Source organism: Diabrotica undecimpunctata, chromosome 3 (genome assembly GCF_040954645.1).
Source record: "Diabrotica undecimpunctata isolate CICGRU chromosome 3, icDiaUnde3, whole genome shotgun sequence".
Lineage (NCBI taxonomy): Eukaryota > Metazoa > Arthropoda > Insecta > Coleoptera > Chrysomelidae > Diabrotica > Diabrotica undecimpunctata.
This window is the reverse complement of record NC_092805.1, coordinates 55,663,604-55,689,081: the sequence shown is the minus strand read 5'-3', so window position 1 is coordinate 55,689,081 and position 25,478 is coordinate 55,663,604. Positions and strand designations below refer to the sequence as shown.

Sequence of the window (25,478 nt, the reverse complement as noted above, 5' to 3'; positions counted from 1 at the left end):
TCTAAATTTACTTATATTACATACAAATCATAATCGGCAACTCAAACTGACAAGAAAATACAGCAAAATAAATATTTACTTACCATCTTTTTATAAACTGATTATAACTGTTACTAAATTTAGTTGTAAATCATAAAATCATTCAATATTGTTTAATGCAATAATTAAAATATTTATTTTTATTTCTTTTGATAACCTCTTCTTGAAGCATTGCCATAAAATTCCTATCTGCTGTTTTTTAATTAAATAAGATTTATCTCGGTCCTTAGTGATAAGAAACTGATGAAGCACTGGACAATCTAGTTTGTATTGGCCAAATATTATTTTTCAGTATCATTCTTTTTATTTACCATTTATCGTAATAGATACAAAAACATTATTTACGTAAATGTTGTGGCATAGATAGGACTATACTTTGAAAATATTTTCAAATATACAGGGAGGAACAAACTTTTCGTTTTTTAATGGACCACTCTGTATATTTTTACATTACTGAATTCTTATCGATGTTCTCATTTTTACAATATAAGATTACGCAACGTTATACGAGGTAGATCAAAAAATAATAAGGTTTTTTTATTAATTTCGTAGCAACACCCTGTACAGTATACTCAAACGATTTTTAATATAGCCAACCATTGTCCAAAATTATGAACATAGCAAAATATTTAATTTTGGTATAAAAGACTAGTTGAAACTAGGAATGAGTAGAGTTTAGAGAGAGTTTATTTATTTAACTAATTAACAAATACAAATATTGTTTGTAGCAAGTCAAAAAAAACTAAACAAAATGAATATGAAACGTAACTTAAATATATCACAAAAAAGAAAACATATTAAACAGAAAAAATTAAAAGGACTCGGGTCTCCCTTTCCTCGATAGCAACTGTAAATAGTTAATATCATTTTAAGGGTTTTTACCCACATACTTGCTAGCTTCACTCATGTACACCTAGTAACTGCACTGATAATGGACTTATTAGCACGAAAACGTCCTGTGATGTAACCCGAAAGGGTAATTTTAGAATATAAAGAATAGCTTTTATATAGATAAATAAAAAATTTTATGGTATGAAGCTTCGCACTAGTCTACTGTACCGCCTACTGTACCATCTTGATGTCAAATCTATACAATTCTATAGGGTGTTAATGTTGCTACGAAATTAATAAAAAAATCTTTTAAACTACCTCGTATATTATTGCAAAACTTTATATTGCAAAAACGATAACATCAAGAAGAGTTCAAAAATGTCCAAATAACAGGGTTTTCAATTAAAAAGAGATAAAAGTTTGATCCATCCTGTCAATATGGGTGGACCTGTATATTTGAAAATATTTTCAAAATATAGTCCCATCTATGCTCCAATTTTAATCTACCTAATTTGTTTTCGGATATTATAAATTAAGTAAATTTTACAGGGTTAAATTGCAGGATAACTAGTATTAAAAACCAAGAAAATATTGAACAAATACTAAAAAAAAATTTATATCAATATTTTCAAGTATATAAAATAACTTCTGGTATTTTTTATATCGAACGTCGATCAACCATATATATATATATATATATATATATATATATATATATATATATATATATATATATATATATATATATTATATATAGCACAAATTAGTCAACCTTTTCACCTCTAAATAGGAATCAATAGAACGATATAACAGTTATTTAAGGATCTCTACTTCGTCAACCGTTCGAGCTGATTCCGATTCAAACCGACAAGTCCAACTAATGTCTCCAAAATCTTTCCACTTTCAGTGGTTCAAGCACAGAGGTGCCACCTGCTTTGGTGGCGAAGAACTAAATAATTAAATAAATTGTTTCCTGTCCTCTGGGCTGTCCAAATGTGCAAATATTAGTACTAGTATTTAACATAGTTTACTAATGGATTGCTTGAGATGCGTTTTTAAGATAAAAAGGGCCCTTTACCCTAATTCCTAAAACCCATTATATGCATAGTTTTTGTTTCTGTGGTTTTAAAGTTAATTGTAAATATTTCGTGTAGTGTTTCATTATCAGTGTATTGCAATGACCATAAATTCTGTTGTGGCGGCGTTAGAAGATGGCTATAGTCAACGCGAAATGACGAGAAACATTGGTATACGTCTCTCGAGTATGTAAAGTATATGGCGACAGTACAAAGAGACCGGTCTGCTTACTCGAAAACCTGATTTAGGTCAAGGCAGAATTACAGCAGCTAGAAATGACCGCTTTATCGTTAATGGTGCTTTAAGAAACGGAACGGCCACAGCAGTTTCCCTTCGAAATCATCTGCAAGAAGTGAGAAATTTAAACGTAAGTGAATGGACAGTTGAGAGGGAACTTTATGCTGCTGGTTTATCTTCTCGAACCAGAGTAACTGGACCGCCGCTTTCCTGTGAACACCGAATTGATAGAATGAATTTTGCACAAGAACACTTGGCTTGGACAATACAGGATTGGAGTTGTGTATTGTTTTCCGATGAATCGAGATTATGTCTTACGGGCTCAGACAAACGTGTAAGAGTGTGGCGACATCCAGGCGAGAGATATGCTCAAGCATATGTTGCCAAGAGACTTCCATTTGGTGGAGGGTCAGTTATGGCACGGGGAGGCATTTCGTTTGACGCTCGCTAGAAAACGACGACGACGATGATGTAACGGACGAAGAAATTCAGGAGGATTTTCAGAACGACGAGAGTGATGATTCAGACGACGTAAAAGAAATCATTACTGGAAGAAGAAAAAGAAACTCGGAATTATTTTCGTTGACATTTAGGAACGTCGAAGAAAGTATAAGAACTTTCGATGGCAAAGACGAGTATTCCGTACGTAAGTGGATCCAAGATTTTGAAGAAGTAGCTGAGATTATAGGGTGGAATGATTTACAGAAACTAATTTTTGGAAAGAAACTATTACGGGGATTAGCCAAATTATTTGTTCAATCGGAAAGAGGAATAAAGATGTGGTCTGTGCTAAAGAAAAAGCTAATAGCGGAATTTGAAGAAAGATATTAGCAGCGCTGAAATTCACAAGATGTTAATGAATAGAAAACTTAAGAGAGATGAGTCCGTGCAAGAATATGTACTGCACATGAGAGAAATAGGTAGTAGAGCCAATATAGAAGAAGTGATTATTAAATATATTATTGACGGTATACACGACGATACTAGTAACAAAATAGTACCAAAGGAGATGCAGGAAAGTAATCCATAAACCAAAAAATGAAAGAGCAGGATGTTGTTACAATTATGGAGATGGCCTCTATCTCCATAATTCCATACAATTATGGAGATAGAGGCCATATATCAAAGAACTGTCCTAATAGGAGCAAGGGACTTAAATGTTTCAGTTGCAATAAATTTGGACACACATCTAGTATGTGCACGCCAAGGCCAAGCACAGCCGCAGCGGAACCCAGCACGTCGTCAATTATATCAACGATTGATGTAATACCCAGCAGTGCAGTTAAGCTCAACATTAACGGTGTAGAGCTGATGGCTTTATTTGACACTGGAAGCGAAGTAACGGTTATCAGGCATGACGTGTATGAAAACCATTTTCAAGGCATTAAGTTGAGCGCAGAAATTATAAACTTACGAGGAATTGGTTCTCGACATTGGGAACTTTTACCCAAGTTTTACATGTTAAAACTGGATGAAGATGTAGAGTTGAAAATGCATGTTATAGCAACTGAAGCATCTCGATTCAAGGCAACCGTGGGAAATGATTTGACTAGAAAAGCCAATGTTGTTATAACGGATGGTGAAATAAGAGTACGAAGAAAAGAAGACGAAAATTTTCTTATGAAAATATCACTAGACAAAAAATACGAGGAAACTATTGAAGTAAGCCACATTATCAGTGGCTTAGAGATTATCAATATCTGAGAAAGAAGACGTACGAGAACAGATATAAACCTGGCTAGATTAAGGAATAATACAAGAGAGCAGTTCCGATTTTGCAAGTCCGGTTGTATTGGTAAAGAAAAAGGACGGAAATACCAGAATTTGCTGTGACTGTAAACAAACGTGTTGTAAAAGATAGATTTCCTTTATCATTAATTGAAGATGTAACTGATAGCCTACAAGGAGCTAAATATTTCAGTACTATAGATCTTAAAAACGGATTTTTTCACGTAGACGTCGAAGAAGGAAGTCGTAAGTATACATCTTTTGTGACACCCGATGGACAATACGAATTTCTAAAATGCCCTTTTGGATTCTGCAACAGCCCAGCAGTTTTTCAAAGATTCGTCGCTCACATTTTTAGAGAACTCACTAGAAATAAGATGGTAATGTATTACATGGACGTCATTATTTTGAGTAATACCCAACAAGAAGGCCTTTAAAGCCCTTCAATATTAACCTCCTAAATTGAGTAAATTATCACATCATCTTTTTCTTGGTCTGCCAATAGTTCTTCGTCCATTTGGTGACTTATCTCGTGCTATTCGTACTATCCTAACCTCTTCCATTCTAGTAATGTGTTCGTTTCCACTCCAGTTTCCGTTTTGTCACCCATCCATTTATGTCTTCTATATTGCATGCTCTTCTTATGTTTTCGCTTTTCTCCCTACCCAACAGACTTTTCCCTGATATTCGTCGGAGTATTTTCATCTCTGTTGTTTCTAGTAGTCGACTCGTTTTAGATGTGTCAGGTCTTGTCTCCGCCGTGTATGTTAATATAGGTCTGATCCCGCCGCTTTACTTCCTTTTAAGCTTTGTTATCGTAATTCTTCTTCAACATCTCCTAACTAACAATAGTAACACTGTAACTAGTTATACCTATTCCCAGATATCTAAACCTTGCTTCCTGCTTTATTATTTTCCGATAAATTTCGATTTTACATCGTAGTGGGTATTTCGATGTCATACATTTGTTTTTTTCTGCTGATATTATCATATTGTATTTCTTGGCTGTTGTATCGAAGATATGTGTTAATCTTTGAAGCTCGTCTTCTGTCTCGGCGATTAACGCGGCGTCGTCTGCATAACATAATACTTGGATTTCTTTGTTCCCCATTCTGTAACCATGACCTCTACGTACTGCTTGTATTACTTCGTCCATTATTATATTAAAGACAAGTGGGCTTAACGAGTCACCCTGTCTGACTCCGCTTTGTACTGGTATACACTGTGTTAGTTTTCCATTTATCTTTGCCTGTTTTCGATTATGTAAGTATTTGTTTTCGATGGTTTGTATTTGATTGGTATGTTTCTTTTATACAATAGGTGTAAGACGTCTTCGACTTGGATGCGATCGAAAGCCTTTGTCAGGTCTATAAAACATAGATATGCTGGTTTATTGTACTCGATGGCCTTTTCTGTGATTTGTCTTAGTACAAATACGGCGTCTACGCAGAATCTTGAACTCGTTGCTCAAGTTCGTTACTCGTTGGTTATTCTGTCTGGTCTTGGTGACTTTTTATTTTTGAGTGAATTTATGGCTATCTCTACTTCCTGAAAACTGATTCCTATTTCGGGTCTTAAATCAAATACGTTATTGTGTTGATTATTATTTTCCTTTCCTTTAAACGATTCCGTCAGGTATCTTTCTCATTCGTTTGCTGGTATGTTATTGTATTCCTTCAATTCCGCCATTTCTTTTCGTTGGTTTCTTATGAATCTCCATATTTGTTTTTATGTACCGTAGATGTCGCTTTCCATCATTTTTGTAAACTGTTCCCAGTATTCATTTTTTGTTCTTCTTTATAACTGCTTTGTTTCATTTCGTATTCTTCTATAGTGTCTCGGGATTCTGGAGTATTTGATGTTTTGTACTTTGTGTAGGCCTCTCGTTTTTGTTTTATTTCGTTTCTGAACCATGGTGTATTGTTGTTGTTTCTTTTGTTCAGCATGACTTTGCGTTTCTAGAGCTTCTGTTGCTGCTTCTTCAATGTTGTTTTTAATTTTCTCCCAGCTCGCGTTTATATCTTCGATGTCGTCTATTTGTTTCAACTGTATCCTCTGTGCTAGCCTCCTTTGGTACATTTCTCTTGTAGAGTCGTTCCACGTTGATTCTATATTGAATTTTTCCTCGGTGATTTCCCGTAGAAAATGTTTTTTTTTTGTTATTTTCATTCTTATTTTTGCCTTGCTAGTTTGTGTTCACTACCTGCGTCTGCGGAGTTTAAAGGTCGGGTATCTAGAGTCAGCTTTGGGTGAATTTTTCTATTAGTGACTATAAAATCAATCATAGATTTGTTCCCCCTGGAGTTTTCAAATGTATATTTATACTATAAGCTAAAAAGCTTTTACTGAAATGTAAAATTTGCAATTTTTCGAACAGCTCAAAAGGATAGAAAACGATACTTTTGTTTAAAATTATCCCAGCTATATTTTTTATTTGAAAAATTTTTTCGACGGTGTACTAGATTCTTGGTAAATTGATTTTTTTGCGTTTTTGCCCCCCTGGGAGATTTTCGGGAAAGCCCGGGGGTAAAAGTGGTAAACTTTTTTGGGGTTCCAAAATTAATATGGTCGGCAAAATTCAGCTTGTTCGTACGATTTTTAGAGGTTCAGTGGCATTTTCGTCTCTGACGACTGGAGTATATAATCAATTCCACATTCTAGAAAATAAGAATAAAACACTTTGGTACAACTTGTTTGTTAATGTTTTTATAAGATAACAAGGAAACTTGGTATATGAATTAAAAGCAGTATTTACATATTTGTATTTTATTACACATTTTTAATTATTTAAAAATATCTATACATCCGACTTTGCAAACAATTAATAAATCAATTATAATGTTAATCACCAAAACTTTCTTTATTAAGCCAAGTGTATAAAATGGAAAGAAAATCGTGCAACAACTATTTTGCGTATTTATTTATAACTATGACAAATTAGTATTTTCTTCCAATAAGTATTCCCATACTTATAATTGTGTCATATGCAAATGGCAAAACACTTCCAAAGCTAAAAATTATCCAGAACCAATCGCACTGCCAACCATTTAGTATTAAGCCTGTTAGAAATATGGATGAAGTAGCATGACCAGTAACGGCTGTATGTTTGTTAAGGAAAACTGTATATAATCTATTAGTAATGCAGTATAATATAATAAATAATAATACGCAAAAACACAACTTAGTAAATAAATTTTTAAAAGATGCAACACTGCAAATTACAAAATATAGAGTAATCATATACCAACAATAGCGAACCTGCATAATTTTTTATTTTACTCTTTTTTCGATTAAGTATATGGCATAAAAAAGTAATTTTTGCAAGAAATTTTAAATTTTAATGTGGAAACTCAGACAATAGCTAACCGAGCGTAAGGTGTCTGATAACCTAAAACTTCGAAAATAAACAATGTCCTACAAAATATTATTGTTATACAGTGAGGGGTAAAATTATGGAATAAATTAATTTTTTCGAGAATAGGCGGCTGGAGACAGATCTTTTAAATTATGATTTTTTGGCATATACGAGTATATATACAGACACCGGCATATTTAAACGAACAACCATAAAATCTGAGTATTTTCACTCTAGTCTATATATTGTTAATATTGTTTAGATAATACGAATGTTGGTGAAGTATTTTGAATATGTATTAGAATGGTATGTACTTGTAGTACCATGCGAAACCTGTTTAACCCGTATCCGGACAAGGTGGGTCCAACGGGCCCAAGACGCCAATTCTTTTATCATAAACTGATAAAAAAATTTTTATTGAATTTTATGCATCACTGAATTTGTTTAGAAATATGTTTCCTTCAACATAGTCATGAGCTATTCAAAATATTCATTATCATTTTTGAAATATTTGCGTCGAAAGAATTTTGTCACGTAAAGGGGCAACACGGGCCCGTCGGACTCGGGAAAGGAGATTTGTATTTATATCTGAAGTTTAAATCTTTGTTACAGAAGTTAATCTGGCAGTCAGGTAATGTTTTTGTGGATTATTTAAAAGACTTTTATGATTCCGAAAATTAAATAATAAAGTCTAAACGTGTAACAAACAATGTAAACATCTCTTTGATTTTAACATCAAAGAGATGCTTACAATAGGTGTTGTATTTATTCTAAATGAATTTTAAAAACTGATAATCATTGTTGCAATGCAATAATATTGTTAGGTAGGTACCTATACATAATTTGAAATAAATAATGCATCTGCTATCATATATCATTGTGATACGCAGTAACGACAATCGCTTTATTAACAATGTGTTCTGGGAAAGGCCAGAGGGAAGAAGTTCTGTAGGGCGGCCTAGAAAAAGGTGGAAAGCAGCAGTCAAAGAAGATCTAGAGAAAATGGGAGTGCGACAATGGGAATTACGGGCACAGGACCGACAAACATGGAAGGCAATAGTAAACGCTGCAAAGACTCACGAAGAGTTGTAGCGCCATTGATGATGATGATGATGATGATGATGATCTGCTATCATTCGTTTAATATCGATGTTAGTGTCGACAACTAAGCTCCTAAAATTATATTGAATTAGAGTTAAAGTAAAACCATTATCAGCTGCAGAACTGCTGTTGCTGATAATTTATGGGATTCTGATGATGACGAATCTCCTGAAGTAGGTGGCACTGAAAATGACTCTGAAATTGAAGATCATCTTTCGCAAGAAAGAGAAAATGAGGATCAGTAAGTAGTATTGAGTGATAATGAAGAAGAACGTGTAGCTATAAGTTCCCAGATTTCAAAGTGTGTAATTTTTGAAACTAAGGATGGAATTAACTGGAAGAGTCAACCACAACCGACAGGACGTATGTGATCTTGCGACATAATAAAAAGCAAAGTGCCAAAGTAATGTTAGCCCCTGGTCAAAGTGTAGATGATCCTGTTGATTCCTTTTGTTTGTTTTTGGACGAAGAAGTTGTGAACGAAATATTGAAGTGTACAAATAAAGAAGCCGAAAAAGTCCTGGGGATAGAGAACTGGAAATATTGCGACTCTACAGAGCTATATGCCTTTATTGGAATACTACTAACTGCAGAGCACCTGAGTGTCAACATCCATAATGTAGATATATGTACTTTGGAGTAAGTTTTATGGACCTGCTATATTTAAAGCTACCATGGGGTTAAAACGATTCAAAAATTTGCTAAGATTTGTTTGATTTGAGGATAAGGACACAAGGAACGACAAATTAGCAGAAATACGCGATGTGTGGAATCAAGTCAACCAAAACTTTTAGAAATACTATTTACCAGGAAAAAACAACGGTAGATGAGCAACTTGTTCCGTATCGAGGTAGGGGTCCTTTCAAGCAGTATATGCCTTCAAAGCCAGATAAGTATGGCATAAAAATATAATGGGCCGGAAACATATTACCCTTTTGGTGGAATACCATATACAAGAAAAAACGGAAATACAGTAGCCAAAGGTCTTGCATCTCAAGTTGTAAAGCAACTCGTTCAGCATTATTATAATTCCAAGAGGAATGTGACTTGCGATAACTATTTTACTGATCTTGCTCTTGCACATGAATTATTGGCAAATTAACTAACTCTTGTAGGTACAGTGAAAAAAAAATAAAAATTTGTTCCTCGGGAATTTCTACCAAGCAAGAACCGTTTAGAGAAATCTTCAATTTTCGGATTCTCACCAAAAGCATCTCTTGTTTCTTACGTTCCGAAAAAACAAAGAAGTGTCCTACTCATGTCTACTATGCATCACAATGCTTACTGTGCAGATGATGTTTACAAAAAACCAGATATGATATTCTATTATAATAATACAAAATGTAGTGTCGATACGCTAGACCAAATGGTTCATAAATATATGTGCAAAAGACGAACTAACCGTTGGCCTTTTGCATTTTTTATGAATATTTTAGACGTGGCTGGGGTAGCCTCATTTATTACTTGAACAAACTTACATCCAAAATGGAACAAAAACAAAAATGAAAAGCGAATATTCTTTCTTACAACGACAATACGCACAACGACTTCAATAAGCACACCATGATTAAAACAAATCAAGAGACAAATCACTTCCAACAAACTCAAACAAATTAAAAAGGAAAAGACAGTTAAGATTTGATTTCACCTACAGGGCGCTTGCGCATCCGCTCATACGTATTTCGGCCTAATAGGCCTCATCAGAACGGCTTTTGCAATCGCTCTGAACGTGAAAATAAATCTTTTCTGTCTTAGGAAGCAACTCTAACATGGCTTCGTATAGACGCAATGTAGCGACATCTGATAATAAAATCGTAAACTAATTTTCGAAACCAAATTCAGAATTTCGCTTTAATCTGTGCCTTCTAAGAATTGCAAGGCAAAACAGACGTTGATAAAGATGTTATGAGAGACATGGGAAATCTAAAAATTGCATTCGACAACATATCTCCTCAACTAAGCAAAATTCTTAGCGAATTGGTTTCTAGTACTCGTACAGAGTATATCGAAATAAAAAGGAAAAGACAGTTAAGATTTGATTTCACGTACAGGGCGCTTGCGCATGTTGAGGAGAGGTTGTAGTTGAGGAGATATGTTGTGGAATGCAATTTTTAGATTCCCCATGTCTCTCATAACATCTTTATCAACGTCTGTTTTGCCTTTCAATTCTTAGAAGGCAAAGATTAAAGCGAAATTCTGAATTTGGTTTCGAAAATTAGTTTACAATTTCAAACAAATTAATTTAACAGAAAATACGTCTTTAAAATGTAAAACACAACACAAAAAAACAAATTAATTTGACGTTTTGCCGTTTAAAACTTTATTGTGGCGAGGAGCATTCAAAACTATCTAGATATAGTCTATAAAATAGAAATATAAAAAATACATTGTATTCGCATTAATAACCTGTTCCTTTAAATTTGCTGGTGTGTGTATATTATACTAAATAACATCACTAAAATAGTATAACACATTATTGATGTTATCCATCTCCATCTGGGCGTGATGACGTAATCAACGACTTTTTTAAATGAGAATAAAGATTCGGGGATATTAACATTAACTAAATTATTTATATAGCGTGGTCAAAATTCGCCGAATGCAGTTTTGCGAAATAATGCAAGTTTTATGTAATCAAAATCCACGCTTCATCCTTTTTTCTGATGAAGCGGTCTTTTAGTTACATGGAACAGTGAATCGGCAAAACTGAAGATATTGGAGTGAAGAGAATCCTCATTGGATGACTAAGGCACACACTTAGTTCCCTGAAAAAGTATGGGCGGGGATAGTCGAGGATAGAATTATTGGTCCTTTTTTCTTTCCGAGACAAAGATATCTTGATTTTTTACGAACCTATACCCGCCCTTACAGACTTTTTCGAAATGACAATTATCGTAATTTTCCAAATAAAATATTTCAGCAAGACGATGCACCTCCGCACTTTACACGTCCTGTTCGTGATATTTTAAACAGACGGTTTTCTAGGAGATGGATTGGTAGACGAGGAATAATAGATTGGCCTCTTCGATCTCCAGATCTTACACCACTTCAATTTTTCCTAGGGGTTACTTAAAATCAAAAGTTTACATCTATCGAAAAACATAATTTATAAAATGTAAAAAATAGATTTACACTAGAAATTCGTAATATATAGTATTTTTCATATAAAAATGCGCGCAAGTCACAATTTAGATAAAGTGACGTCACTTATATTTAAAATTTAAAAAACACATACGGAACTGCTCGATCTTTCATAGGCTTCAACATGGTATAATAATCAGAAAAATGTAATCATCATTATATTGGGAATTTTAGAATTATATTGATTAAATAACCAAAAACATTTGTTATTATTAATAATATAAATTTTATTAAATAACTCTTTAAGTCTAATATTCCACAAAATAGTAATTTTAATTAAATATATTAGACAATTGTACGCAACTGGTATGAGAATACTTCAAATTTTTTGACAGTTCAGCGTGTGGTAAAATTGTTTAAAGTGTTGCCGCTTTTTTAGAGTAAGAATTTTGTTTATGTTTTGATTTCTTACACAATTTTCATAATATATTATGTATTAATAAATTGTATTTATAAATACATATTAAATTTAGATTAATAGCGTTAAAAACTAATTATTGTTGTGTATTGTGATTGTGCTATGCCAAAACAACTAAATAGTCTGTAGAAAGCTGATAGGCTTTCATATAAGATAGATTATTTTGAACAAGAAATAATGGCGGGTAAGTTTAAGATTTAGAATATATAATTTTGTATTAAAATGTTTTCTTATGTAAGTGTGTTGCAGTAATCTTAAAACTAAGTGTATTTACTGTTAATATAATAGTTTGACAAATAGTTGACATTTTAAAAATTCCTCACTTACTAACTATTCTGATGTTTTGCCAACGCTGTGGGGTTCTGACGTCGTAAATCTTAAGTGACGTGCACGCATTTTTATAAGAAAAATACTATATATAATTATCTACAATATTCAAGAAGATTGTCGTCGTCCGTTCAATTACTGTCAAGAGGCAGGTGAGTGTTAAATTAATTTAATTCAATAATTAAATATTTTTTGGCTACCCTGTATAAATAATTATGTTAATGTTTATATCACTGAATAGAAAATTGGATAACCTTTCAAATTAGCTAGCACACGACTCCTATTCTCATTTAAAAATCATCGATTGCGTCAACAAGCGAAAATTAGAACTTTGAATTTCTAGAATTAGTTTTTAAAAATTAATATATCCTCAACATACGAAATAATAACAACAGAAGTGGTACGGACAAACTTACAGTACAAAATATAAAAGCTAAAAGTTATTATTGTTTAAAAGTTCCTCTACATATAACATAATATTACGTAGTTTCTGGTACACTGGAATAGTGAAATATTATGCCGAATCTGTAGAATCCATTGTCGTAACTCGCAGGTGGATAACGTTAGTAGCATGGGCGCCGGTAGCGGGGTTCAATTGCACGCCCCTGTCCGGGAAGAAAGTACATAGCGATACATGCATAGTTCCATAATTTTATGTTGGTTAATAGTACGTGTAGATACAAATGCACCCTCTGAGAAACAAATGCACCCCCTGAAAATAATCCTGGCGGCGCCCATGGTCACTAGTATGATATATATGAAAAAAAAAATCATAATTTAAAAATAAAAATCGACTTGTTTCGAGATTTGTCTTCAAAGTCACCTTCGAAAAAATGAATTTATTCCATAATTTTTCTCCTCACTGTATATCTAGCACTATAAAACATTTGCAATAGAAAAAGTATGTTAAATGTAGATATAATTTACTAAAATTTGTCTATTAGAAAAATAAAAGTTGTTTTTTTTGTGTTGCTTTATGTACAAATAACTAAAGTGTTTTTATCTATATTTGGGTTTCATATGCAGCAACTTTAACTTAAGTTCGTAAGGTTTTATTATGCAACATGCAATTTATTTAAATTTTGCAATGGAGTGTTTATTTTATTATCTGTTATTTTGTGATAGTGGCGAATTATGCAATTTCAGTAAATTGTAATTGTTATTTTCTGACTTTTTGTAAGCTTTGTCCATAAAACTGTACAATTTTTAGTGACAATAAAGCATATTTATAATTCTAATTCTATATAGTAAGTGACATAGAAATCCGAACTCCCATTATAAATTGTTATATTTTGAAAATATTTTGTACAATTATACAGGTTAGCAAAATAAATAAACGATCAAAATGATTAACGCAATTTACAGGAGTAAATTAATTAATAATGTGTTGATGGAGTTCAGTGGGTAACACTCTTCGGTGCTCCTGGGCTTGTTTCTGATTAGGTGATCAATATCTCCCTGGGGTATCTCGTTCCTTCCGAAGTTTGATATGGATTGACTTAAGTTTATTGAAGTCCATGGTGACTCTCCTGCTGAAAATGGATGTTGGAGCATCTGAAGGTAGGGTAGGAGAGATGAGAGATGAATTTCTTCTACAATCGTCGAGCTGTAATGCTGCCATTGACAAAGATTAGAGATAACTTTGAACCATAAGCGATGGCACCCCACACCATAACCCCAACAGTTCGGTGCACGTGCCGTTCGACAAAAAACTGTGGATTTCGTCTTTCACCACGTCGTCTTCTGACCCTGGCTCGGCCATCATGTATCCCTAAACAAAATCAAGATTCAATCAATCACAATCACTAAAGACAATCCCATTCCATTCCTGGTCTCAAACTAATCGTTCTCTGTATCATTCAAGATGATTACGTCAATGTTCAGTTAAGGTAAGACGTAGCACCCCGCGTGGCCGAAATGAAAAAAGACCAAAACTGTGAATTCGACGTTAAATTGTTCTCATCCCAATTGGTATTTCAAGTCACAGATAAATTAAACCTAGATTGGTAACAAGGATAGCGAAGGTCAACGCACGTTTTTATTTAGCATCCTTCTGTTTGCTGGCACTGCTAGTCTCGTTCCTGCGGGTTGTTCGTTGTTACTTTATGTCATTAAAGTCAAAAAAGTTTTCCTTCCCTTAAGAAGAATAAGACGCCATATTTTTATTTATTTTATTTTTTCATAAATAGTTCAAGAAGCTACAATTTTAGACGATTTTTGATTATAGAATCGAACACATTACATGGAATAACAATGGCATGAAGAACTAACCAAAAACGAAGATGTTGTGTTCCAGATTGTATGAATACTACTAGCAAACAATACCGTTTTCTAAGTCCACGAAACTTGGACATGTTTGATAAATGGGTGAATGCTGTTAAGAGCCCTAAATTAGAGAATGCTGCAACATAAACTATACCAATTTTCCTGTATGCGCTAGTCATTGTAAAGAGAGGAGGATATAATCAAAGTTGGACATAGGGGCATTAAGAGAACAGCGGTTCCAAGTTTCTTTTTACCACGACCAGATAAGAAGATCAAGAGCAGGCTTGTATTCACATAAAACTCACAAGTTCTTGTTACAACATTAAGAACACTAAATTATACTATACTTGGCTTATATTATTAATATGTCCTGTAACACATATTGCTTGTAACATTTTTATAAATAAAGATTTTTATCTTTAATTTTTTAACCACTTTGGAATTTTAATGTAATGGAAAATAAATATAACCTCAACATAACAAGAAAACTCAAATATTATACGAAAATATATACATCGTATCGCATAGAATAAGGTTTATTTTTATTTTATTTTAGGATTATATTGATTTTTCCTTATTTTAAAATGAGTTTACAATCCTAGAAAATTTTACGTGCCTTTTGAATTTACCGCCATGTATATATATATATATATATATATATATATATATATATATATATAGTTACGCACCCTTTCACTAGGTGATGCGCCAATCGTCGTTTTACTCGTTAACACGGGACTGCTACTGCTAGGTAGGAGTGTGTTGTGTTTCAAGTCACGTGCTCTTAGAGGCATCATCGACGATCTTAGCGCTCTGATGGTTAACGCTCTGTTGTTTTTTAATACAGTATCTAAATGTATGGGGACCCTATTCGTAATTTACCGAAAATAAAGTCCAACTTCTCTTAGTACTCCAATCGTAAGAGACGAAAATGCCACTGAACCTCAAACCAACCTCAAAAAAGATACAAAAAAGTTTACCACTTTTACCCCCGGGCTTCCCCCTAAACTCGCAGGGGGTAAAAACGCAAAAAAATCGATTTACCAAGAATCTGTACACCGTAGAAAAAAATGTTTTAAATAAAAAATGTAGCTGAGATAATTTTAAACAAATATGTTTATAGGCATTTTTTGTGTAGAATGGACCGTTCTCTTAGAAACAACGCTTGTAGCGAGCTTCGATTTTGCATGTCAGTTACGTGCACGAATTCAATGTTCAATAAACTTTGTATCAGCTCGACGGTAAAAATTCGATATCTTTTAATTCAAGTGACCTATCGACAATAATCAAGATGCGTTTTAAAGGTAAATAGTTCAGCTTTTGTATTCAATTTTTGTATTTTGTCGCAACTAAACTTATATTTTATACAGGTGTTAAATAAATAAACGACTGGCGCGATTATTACCATTTTTTATGATTCTCACGTGATCAATACAATCTATCAATTTCTTTTACTGGCCACTATGAAGTTTCGATTTAGAGCCAACCTTTAAAACCTATAGCATGAAATTTTAGTTTTGAGTTTTGGCAACAAATGTCAGATGTTTGAAATATGCTTGAAAAACGCTGGATTTCAACTTTCACACCAAAAACGATCTAAAAGTTTTTAAACTTTTTTTTTAATTACACTAGTTCATTTTTCAAAAGAACAAAACTTCTGCAATAAACTATACCCAAAACCCCTTTTCTTAAATGCATTTCACGTGACGTGTGATCGTTTGTCATGTAAAACATTAAATTCTGCGTTTTTAATTCATATTTCAAATGCCTCATATTTATTACCACAACTCAAAATTGAAATTTCATGTCTTTTAAAAATTGATAAAAATCAATTTCATTGATCTCACGAGAATCGTAAAATGGCAAAAATCGCGCCACGTTAATTTATTTAACACCTTTATAAAAACTGAGTTTATTCTTGGCAAAATACAAAAACTGCCTACGAAGGCTGCACTCTTTGCCTTTAAAACGCATCTTAATTTTTGTCGATAGAGCATTTGGATCAAAAGATATCGAATTTTTACCGTCGAGCTGATACAAATTTTATTGAACATTGATTTCGCGCGCGTAACTGACATGCAAAATCGACGGTCGCTTCAAGCGTCGTTTCTAAGAGAACGGTTCATTCTACACATAAAATGGTTATACACATTTTTGTTTAAAATTATCTCAGCTACACTTTTCATTTGAAACATTTTTTTCTACTGTGTACAGATTCAGTCATGGTACTGGTTTAACCCCCTGCGAGGGAGGTTTTAGGGGGAAACATGGGGGTAAAAGTGGTAAATTTTTTTGCATCTTTTTTGGGGTCCCAAAATTAATATTCTATGCAAAATTCAGCTTGTTCGTATGACTTTTAGGGGTCAACTCTCTGACCTCCCCCTTATCAAACTCGCTCAGTTAATGGAAATTTGCGTGACTTCATACTCTAGGCATTGTAAACGACTTAAAAAAAAAAACAAGAACCGCACACCGCTAAATTTTGATCGGTACTAACCGCACAATTTAAAATTTTTAGTGGTTAGCAAATTTAGACAAAAAAATAATAAAAAACGAAAGTCTAAACTGATATGGCTGAAATGCTAATTATTTATTGTTTTTGTAAAGATTAAAGATAAGCCTGTATACTAAATTTTATTAAAATAAAATAATTTATACCGGGTGTTCAGATTTCTATGTCACTTGAATAATTATAATTTTCTAAATATTTTATTATTTTATCAAATTGCGCTGCAGAAAAATCTTGACTTGTGTAACTTTACACTTTACAAACAAGATTTCTCTTTTTTACGTTTTTATGTTAGACAAGTTAGACAAGATGTTTAACAAGTTTAATTTACGCAAATCAAATTGTTGATATTAGTTTTACTATCAACCAATAAGACACTTCATTCATTTAGGGTACAATTGTAAGGGTGTAATTAGGTACATCAAAACATAGCATATGTGGGATTTAAAGAATATTACAAAATTAATAGGTATATATTTTATACATGATTTGAAAAATAAAATTAGATTACTTACATCACTTTTGTTATAAATAACTTTCCATTTTTTATTTAAACAATTATTATGGATACATGCAAGTTCGCTATTGATTGTTAAAGAATATTATAATATTATGTAGAACTCTTTAAGAATTTCATCAAGTTCTGTCATGCGCATGCTTTAACGAATAAGTCTAAAGTGTTCATTACAAAACTCGTATATCTATAATAGTTATAGTGTATCTACTACAGATTTTAATTTAAATCTTGTTTCCAAGTATATACATATTATATCTACCGCATGATACACGAAATAGCAATAATATTTTGATATTATAGACAAGAATATCTGGATCATAAATCATTGATAATTTAGTAATATGCAGGTTAATGTCATATTAATAAACCACCTGCTTAGCCGATAATTTTACAACTAATAAATACACGAACTTGCTTTCATAATCACGGGTAATCGCGAAGAGAAAATCGATATTCTTGTTTTTAAATAGAAAGGACCCCGACATTTTTCTTTTGTAAAAGTGGTTTCAGTTAAAATGTCTGAAACTTTGCAGAGAGTAGCTTTGGTCATACTGATCAAAAGTTCTTTTGCCTCAAGACTCAGAAATCAATTGTTTCTGGGTTACAGAGGTTCAATGTGTAGGTATTTACTCCCTTTGAATAATACATATTTGTATAATATAAAGGGTGTTTGTAAATAAGTGCAGAAACTCCATTATCCACGAAAAATAATGACAGTTGGCTATATAAACGTATGTCCGTAAATGCTTCGTTTTCCGAGATACGGGATGTTGACATTTTTCTTACAAACTGATCATTTATTTATTGCTCTGAAACTGGTTGAAGTATGCAAATGAAATTTGGTGGGTTTTAATATGTAGCTATTCCGAATTTTTTTAAATACAATTAAGAATTTAATATTTACCATTAGCCCGCATACGTATAATGGCCTTAATTTTTTTTACGAAAAATAAAATGGTGTGCCAGTAAGATATTCCAAATTAAAAATTATTTTTTAATTCTTGGTTTAATTTGTGACAAAAAATCTTTCTTCGTTGTTGTTTTAATATGAGTCTTCGTTTTTTTACAAAAAAATAAAAGATCTTAACGCATATTTTTCATTTATTTAATACATTCTCAAGAACTATCTAATACAATAACATTAAACCAGAACAATAACAGAAAGTGCTACTAATCAAATTTTAAACAGGCGTAAAGCTACAAAAAATGATCAAAATTACCTTCCTGAAACGTGACTTTAATTTTAGCCTCATTGCTTGTCGTATTTGTTTAATAAATATTCCAGGTGTATTTCTTATTTACCTACTTCTTAAGTAAAAATGAATTTTGTAGAGAGATACCTTTGGTCATGCTTATCAAAAGTTCTCATTGTGCAGGACGAAAAATGCTGAATTTTGCTGAGTGCCAATTTTACTTAGGCTTCCTCTTAAACTCCCTTTGTAAATAAAATTTTTATCGATATCTTTTGATCAGAGTGTCACATCGACAAAAATCGAATTGCGTTTAAAAGGTGAAAAGTGAGTGTTTTATAAAGGTGTTAAATAAATAAACGTTATGAGATTTTTTGCCATTTTTTTTACGATTCTCATGAGATCAATAAAATATCACTTTCATTGACCGGCCACTATGGAATTTCGGTTGCTAGAGTCTAACCTTCGAAACCTATAGCATGAAACTGTGGTTTTAAGTTATGGCATGTGAGGCATTTGAAATATTCCTAAAAAACTCTCTCACATTACAAACTATCTAAAACGTTTAAAACTACGTCTTGTCGATAACACAAGTACCTTTTTTTGAAACTATACAACTTCAGCTACAAATTTCACCCGATAACGTCTTCGTGGAGTCATTTCTCATGACGTACGATCTTTTGCAATATGAAAGTTTAAAATCTGTGTTTTTAGGCATATTTCAAATGCCTCAAATGTGTTGCCAAAACTCAAAATCGAATTTTTATGTTTAAAAGGTTTTAAAGGTTTTAAAGACTAGGCTCTAGCAATGGAAATTCTACTACGGCCGGCCAATGGAATTGATAAATTTTATTGATCTCATGAGAATTGTAAAAAATGGTAACAATCGCGCAACGTTTATTTTTTGAACAGATTTATAGAAGCTGACGTTATTTGCGGCAAAATACAAATATAGCATACAAAAGCTGCAATCTTCGCCTTTAAAATGCATTTTGATTTTTGTTGATGACACTCTGATCAAAAGATATCCAAGTTTTACCGCCGAGTTGATACAAATTTTATTTAAAATTGATTTCGCACCCGTAACTGACTTTCAACATCGACGATCGCTTTAACCGTTGTTTCTGAGAGACATTCCAGCCATTCTACACAAAACGTGCTAATAAACATTTTTGTTCAAAATTATCTCAGCTACATTTTTTTTTTGAAACATTTTTTACTACGGTGCACAATGGAGAGAAAAAGTCAAAAAGCAACCTTATCCGTAAAAACCCCCTCGCGTGAAGGAAAAAGAGGAAAAAATCGATTTACCTACCAAGATTCTGTACGTCGTAGAAAAAATTGTTTCAAATAAAAAATGTAGATGAGCACTACACAGCGTCTTCATTCTTGATGAACGTATAGTTACATACGAGATTTTGATTTATTGACTTAAAGAAAGCCTCTGGCTAAGTACAAAATTAACTGAACGAATCCTAACACGCGACATAACAAATGAAAGGGGAGGATATAACGAATATATTCAGATAGATAAAACAAACAAAGAGACTACCAAAAGGACACTACACATCGTCTTCGTTTTGGATGATAACAGATAAATTTGCTTTATATATAACGCATAAGGTAACATCGCTTTATTAACCTGAAAAGGGTGATATATATATATATATATATATATATATATATATATATATATATATATATATATATATATATATATATATATATATATATATTTATATATATATATATATATAAACATATATATACGTTCAAATTATCGGGTAGAGTGGTCTGTAATAAAAATCTTTCTTTTTTCTAAATTACTCAATATTTCGCCATTTATTTAAAAGCTTCCTCAGGAGTAAACTAAAAACAATTTGAACATTACAAAAAATGGCGTACAAATACATTTTAAAACACTCACAGAATTTAAAAGATTTCGTAAATAAAAACTGAGATTGAAGTATTTGAAATATTGAATGTCAAGATTAAATTGTCTTAAGCACGTTAGTTATTTTATTTTTTTTTTATTTTTTATTTGTTATTCTTTTCTTTTATTGTTATTTTTATTTTTACATTTGAAATAATTTTAATTTTTTATCGTATAGCTGTAACTAACGTGCTTAAGACAATTTAATCTTGACATTCAATATTTCAAATACTTCAATGTCAGTTTTTATTTGCGAAATCTTTTAAATTCTGCGAGTGTTGTAAAATGTATTTGTACGCCATTTTTTGTAATGTTCAAATTGTTTTTCGGTGACTCCTGAGGAAGCTTTTAAATAAATGGCGAAATATTGAGTAATTTAGAAAAAAGAAAGATTTTTATTACAGACCACTTTACCCGATAATTTGAACGTATTTATAAATTATTTTTTGGTCGAAATAATCACCACACAAAGTTGCTGGTCCTGAGACGAAGTGTCTACGAGGACTTGATGATAGCAACTGTTGCTATCAGTTGCTATCATCGCCATCATACGTCGCCATGTTATCATATCCACTGAACATCTTAAAATATAATACCAAATAATGTAATCTAAATTGTAAAATATAACTTTTAACCGGTTTTTACCCTGATATTTAGTGGCTCAAAACATGTACACCTAGACACTGATGATGGAACATGGTTTCCGAAAACGTTTTGTCTACATGACATATCCCGTTTGGGTTTTTAATTTATATACCTTTTATAAAGGAGCAATATATATTATCCAACTACTTAGTAACACAGATAAGTTCTTGAGAATGTATTATAGAAATGAAAAATACGCGTTAAGATCTTTAATTTTTTTGCATAAAAACGGCGCCTTATATGAAAAAAAGGCAAGAAATATTTTTTGTCACAGATTAAACGAAAAATTGAAAAATGATTTTTAATTTGAAATCTTAGTGGCGTACCATTTTTTCCTTAAAAAAATAGAGACAATTACCTATGTATGTGCGCCAATGATGAATATAAATTCTTAATTGTATGTCAAAAAATGCGCAATAACTACCGCTTAAAGCGCAGAAAATTACATTTACATATTTCAAAGGGTTTCAGAGCAATAAATAAATCAGTTAGACATATATTTATATAGCAAACTGCCTTTTTTTCATGCAGAATATCACTTAAGTTTGTTACACTTATTTACTAACATCCTTTTATTCTCCAAGTATGTATTATTCAAATGGATCAAAAAACGACACTTTAAAAGTCAGAAATAATTTATTTCTAAGTCTTGGGACAATAAAAACTTTTGATCGGCATGATCAAAGCTACTTCTCTGCAAAGTTTCAGCCAATTTAACTGAAACCACTTTTATATAAGAAAAGTTACGGGGTCCTTTAGTATTCAACCATTTCAACAATTTTAGGTTGACTATAATTATTAATGTTGCATCGATGCCGTGTATATGAATAAATTCTTACTTTCCTAGCTCCCCCAGTTTAGCAACAAATACGTAGTTCGTTTATTTTTAATTTAAAACGAGGAAATGTTACATTTTCTCTTTATTTAATACGTCATTTATGAGAACTCAATGAATCTAGGGAGTTTTTTTTTAATAAATGGTTCTAAAGATACGTTTATGGCGTTTAATTATGTTTCCATGTATTATTAACTACGTTAAATATTACTAAAATTCCTTTAACATAAATACGTACATCAATAAATTCAGATATTTCAATATAGAACGTCAACATAATTAAAATTATTACTGCTATCGGAGTCATAGCATTATATTTCCATATTATTAAATAAATTAATTATTAGTCTTTAACGTAAATACGCACATCAATAAAATTCAAATGTTTATATAAAAAACGTCAATATACTGCTAACTATACTGGTACCGATACTATAAAAAAATAGTACTGTATACTTTTTAATAAATTGCAATGTATAGTATTTAATTATGAATTACTTTGACACATCTGCAATTACATGTACGTCTTAGTGTATAGCTAGTTTGATATTTTTTTAAGGTGTTTTTTTTATTAGATCACTAAGTAAAGTTCTTGTAAGCTTTAAGGGTTTCGTAAGGTCTAGTGTTAGGATTTTCAGTTCGAGCAAGCGCCCCTAACATGACTTAACGACCACTTACGTAGCCGGGACCGATGATGGCTTTAAGTGCCCTCCGAAGAACACTAGCGGCTCAGTTAAATTAGAAGTGTATATCTATCTTATATATATATATATATATATATATATATATATATATATATATATATAAATCTCGTGTCACGATGTTTGCCCAAGCTAATATTCAAAAACCACTAGACCGATTGCAATACAATTTTGTGAAAGTGTATTTGTAGGTGCAACTTAGTAGATAGGATATTTTTTATCTCGATGAATGACCCTTATTTTTTTAATAGTAAATTCAAAATGTTTTATACGACTTCACCTCTACAGTTTTAATTCATTTGATAGTTATGACAACTACATATAAAATATCATTAAATAACGGTTAACAAACGTCATTCAATGTGGCTAGATCTATATACTATATTATTTATCTATGGCTAGTTCTATTAAAAAGTGGCATATCTTAGGTGAACATGAACATATCTGTTTGAAATAACAGCTAATGAGCCTCTCAACGAGACATCGTAACGGTCAAAAAAGGGACGGGAAAGCATTATCAAGCCGACCTGGAATAGTATTTAGGCAAGGTTAAACGGATCATAAAAATGACAATGTCGAATACTATTTATTCAGGGTTAGACGGAAGGTAAGACATACGTAGGCCTAGACGTGGCTGCCAAACAATTTTAAGAGGTTGTCATGGCGACGTTCAAAGGCAATTGTCCGGAAATAGTGACGAATAATATGCATTGGTGGAATAACGACCTTGCAAATCAAAGGACAAAAGTCATAAGACTATTTTTTTCGTCTAAAGATCAGGTGAATGGGCCGAATGTCTCAAAGTTCCAACTGAATATGACAAAGAACTGAAAAGGGCCAAAACCGTAGGCTGTATTGCGAAGCAGATAGAACAGACTGGACAAATGTCAGGGGTCTATAAAGTTTTATCTAAGGAGCCTTAGATAAGTATACCCTGACTCCAAAGGGAGCCAGGTAAGTATACTCGCAATAGTAAAGCGATCCTGAAAGAACTTTTCAAGGTGCACCTATGCGCCTTTTCAAAATATCAAGTGGGCAATAAACTCATTTGAGCTATATAAATTACCGGGTCCAGACGGGATTTATCCAATACTTTTACGTAAGCTACATGACTTTCTTTACCAAAAATCATGTATCAGCTACAGGCTAGCTTAGCAGTGGGGTACATACCAAGAGCATATATGATTAAAACTGGTAAAACAGGATAGGAAAAGCTGTCTGAAACCGATGAGTAGGTACTGAATGATGTCATTTGTACTGAAGACTGGAAAAACTACTCGATACCCACATTAAGGATGGTGTATAGGTTGGAAGTCCCATACATCAGCTAAAATAAGAATAGAACAGGATTTTCTAAGGAAACAACGTTACATATTCTCGTACGAAGGTGCAATAGCAACTGGAAAACTAAGAGTTGATGCTGGATGAATTTCTCAATATAGAGGGAGCATTGGATAATAACTTCTATGAAGCAATTACAACGACCATTCAGCTGAAATGAATAGACGAAACAAGACGAACAGACTGCATGTTGAACGTTACTCAGGAACATAGTGTCAGCATTGTTTTATCTTCCGCCTTGTGAAATCTAGTCGTGGATGGATTGACAGATAGACTAAGTAACGAGAGACATCATGTACTTGACTATGTGGACGACCTGGTCGTCACCCTATCTCAGTCAGAGATAGAATTCAGTAGGCTTTAACATGCAGGTTACATGCAGGACTTCAAACGTAAGGCTTAATATACGCCCCTAGAAGTCCAACATCATGAAATTTACCATAAGAGAAATTTAGAGGGATTAGGTCGTCTAAACCTGAAGGGTACCAAATCTAGATCTTGTGGTTAGACTTAAAGAATGACTAAGTGAATCTCGAGACAAGCTGCAGACTATGTGACAGGAAAGCTGAGATAATCGAACCAGAATTTTTCATGACTTCGAGACACTAATCGCAGGCGACAAAAACATTTTTTGAGACTACAAAGTAACTCCAAAGACAAACGGTACCCATCCACTAGATCTATACAAGCTGGTACAGAGTTCCAGAATTCTAGAATGAGTTTTATTCGCTCCGTGCGTGACTGACGCGACACCTACCGCCTTCATCTAACAGTTTTTAACCTACCAATTTTCAGGTTAAACATATGACATATGTTTGACATTGTTAAATACATGCGAATTTAAATACATGAATTATTAATAATTAACTTTTTAATTATATTTTTTTAGTTTATGTACAAAATAAATGTAGTTTTAAAAACTGGGTTTCTCAAAATTCATCATAATATATCTTTTCAACCACAAACGGAAAAGAAAGGGAACAATCTAGTACTGGCAAATCAAGTTTTTCACGTGAAAGAGCATATATTTAAAAACAGTAATAGTAAAAGTTATAATATAAAAGCTAAAGTCATCAGGCACTCTGCAGTTAGATTGAAGCCTTATAAAATATCATTTAAGGTAAATCATTTAAATTTTTCCTATTTCAATTGCATAAAAATGAAGTTATGTGATATTTACTTTTTCATATTAATAGCACGGATCCATCTTTTTCTTTTCTCTAATTCATATGTAATCTTTGGGAACCTGTAAAAACTACACTTACTATATTTGCTATTATTAGCACAA

The 25,478-nt window shown here is 32.4% G+C and overlaps 1 protein-coding gene across 2 annotated transcripts in view; it reads right to left on the bottom strand.

The window, feature by feature from the left end:
* Nucleotides 1-25,478, bottom strand: part of LOC140436820 (solute carrier family 2, facilitated glucose transporter member 1-like) — an 88,960-nt gene that overhangs the window by 47,018 nt on the left and 16,464 nt on the right. The window contains exon 1 of one of the 2 annotated variants that reach the window (XM_072525947.1): nucleotides 84-253. The exons of the other annotated variant lie outside the window; for it this stretch is intronic. Coding sequence (XP_072382048.1) covers nucleotides 84-86 — 3 coding nt within the window. The 5' untranslated portion in view covers nucleotides 87-253. Of the gene's footprint in view, nucleotides 1-83; nucleotides 254-25,478 lie in introns of those variants that run through there. 2 annotated transcript variants of the gene reach the window in all.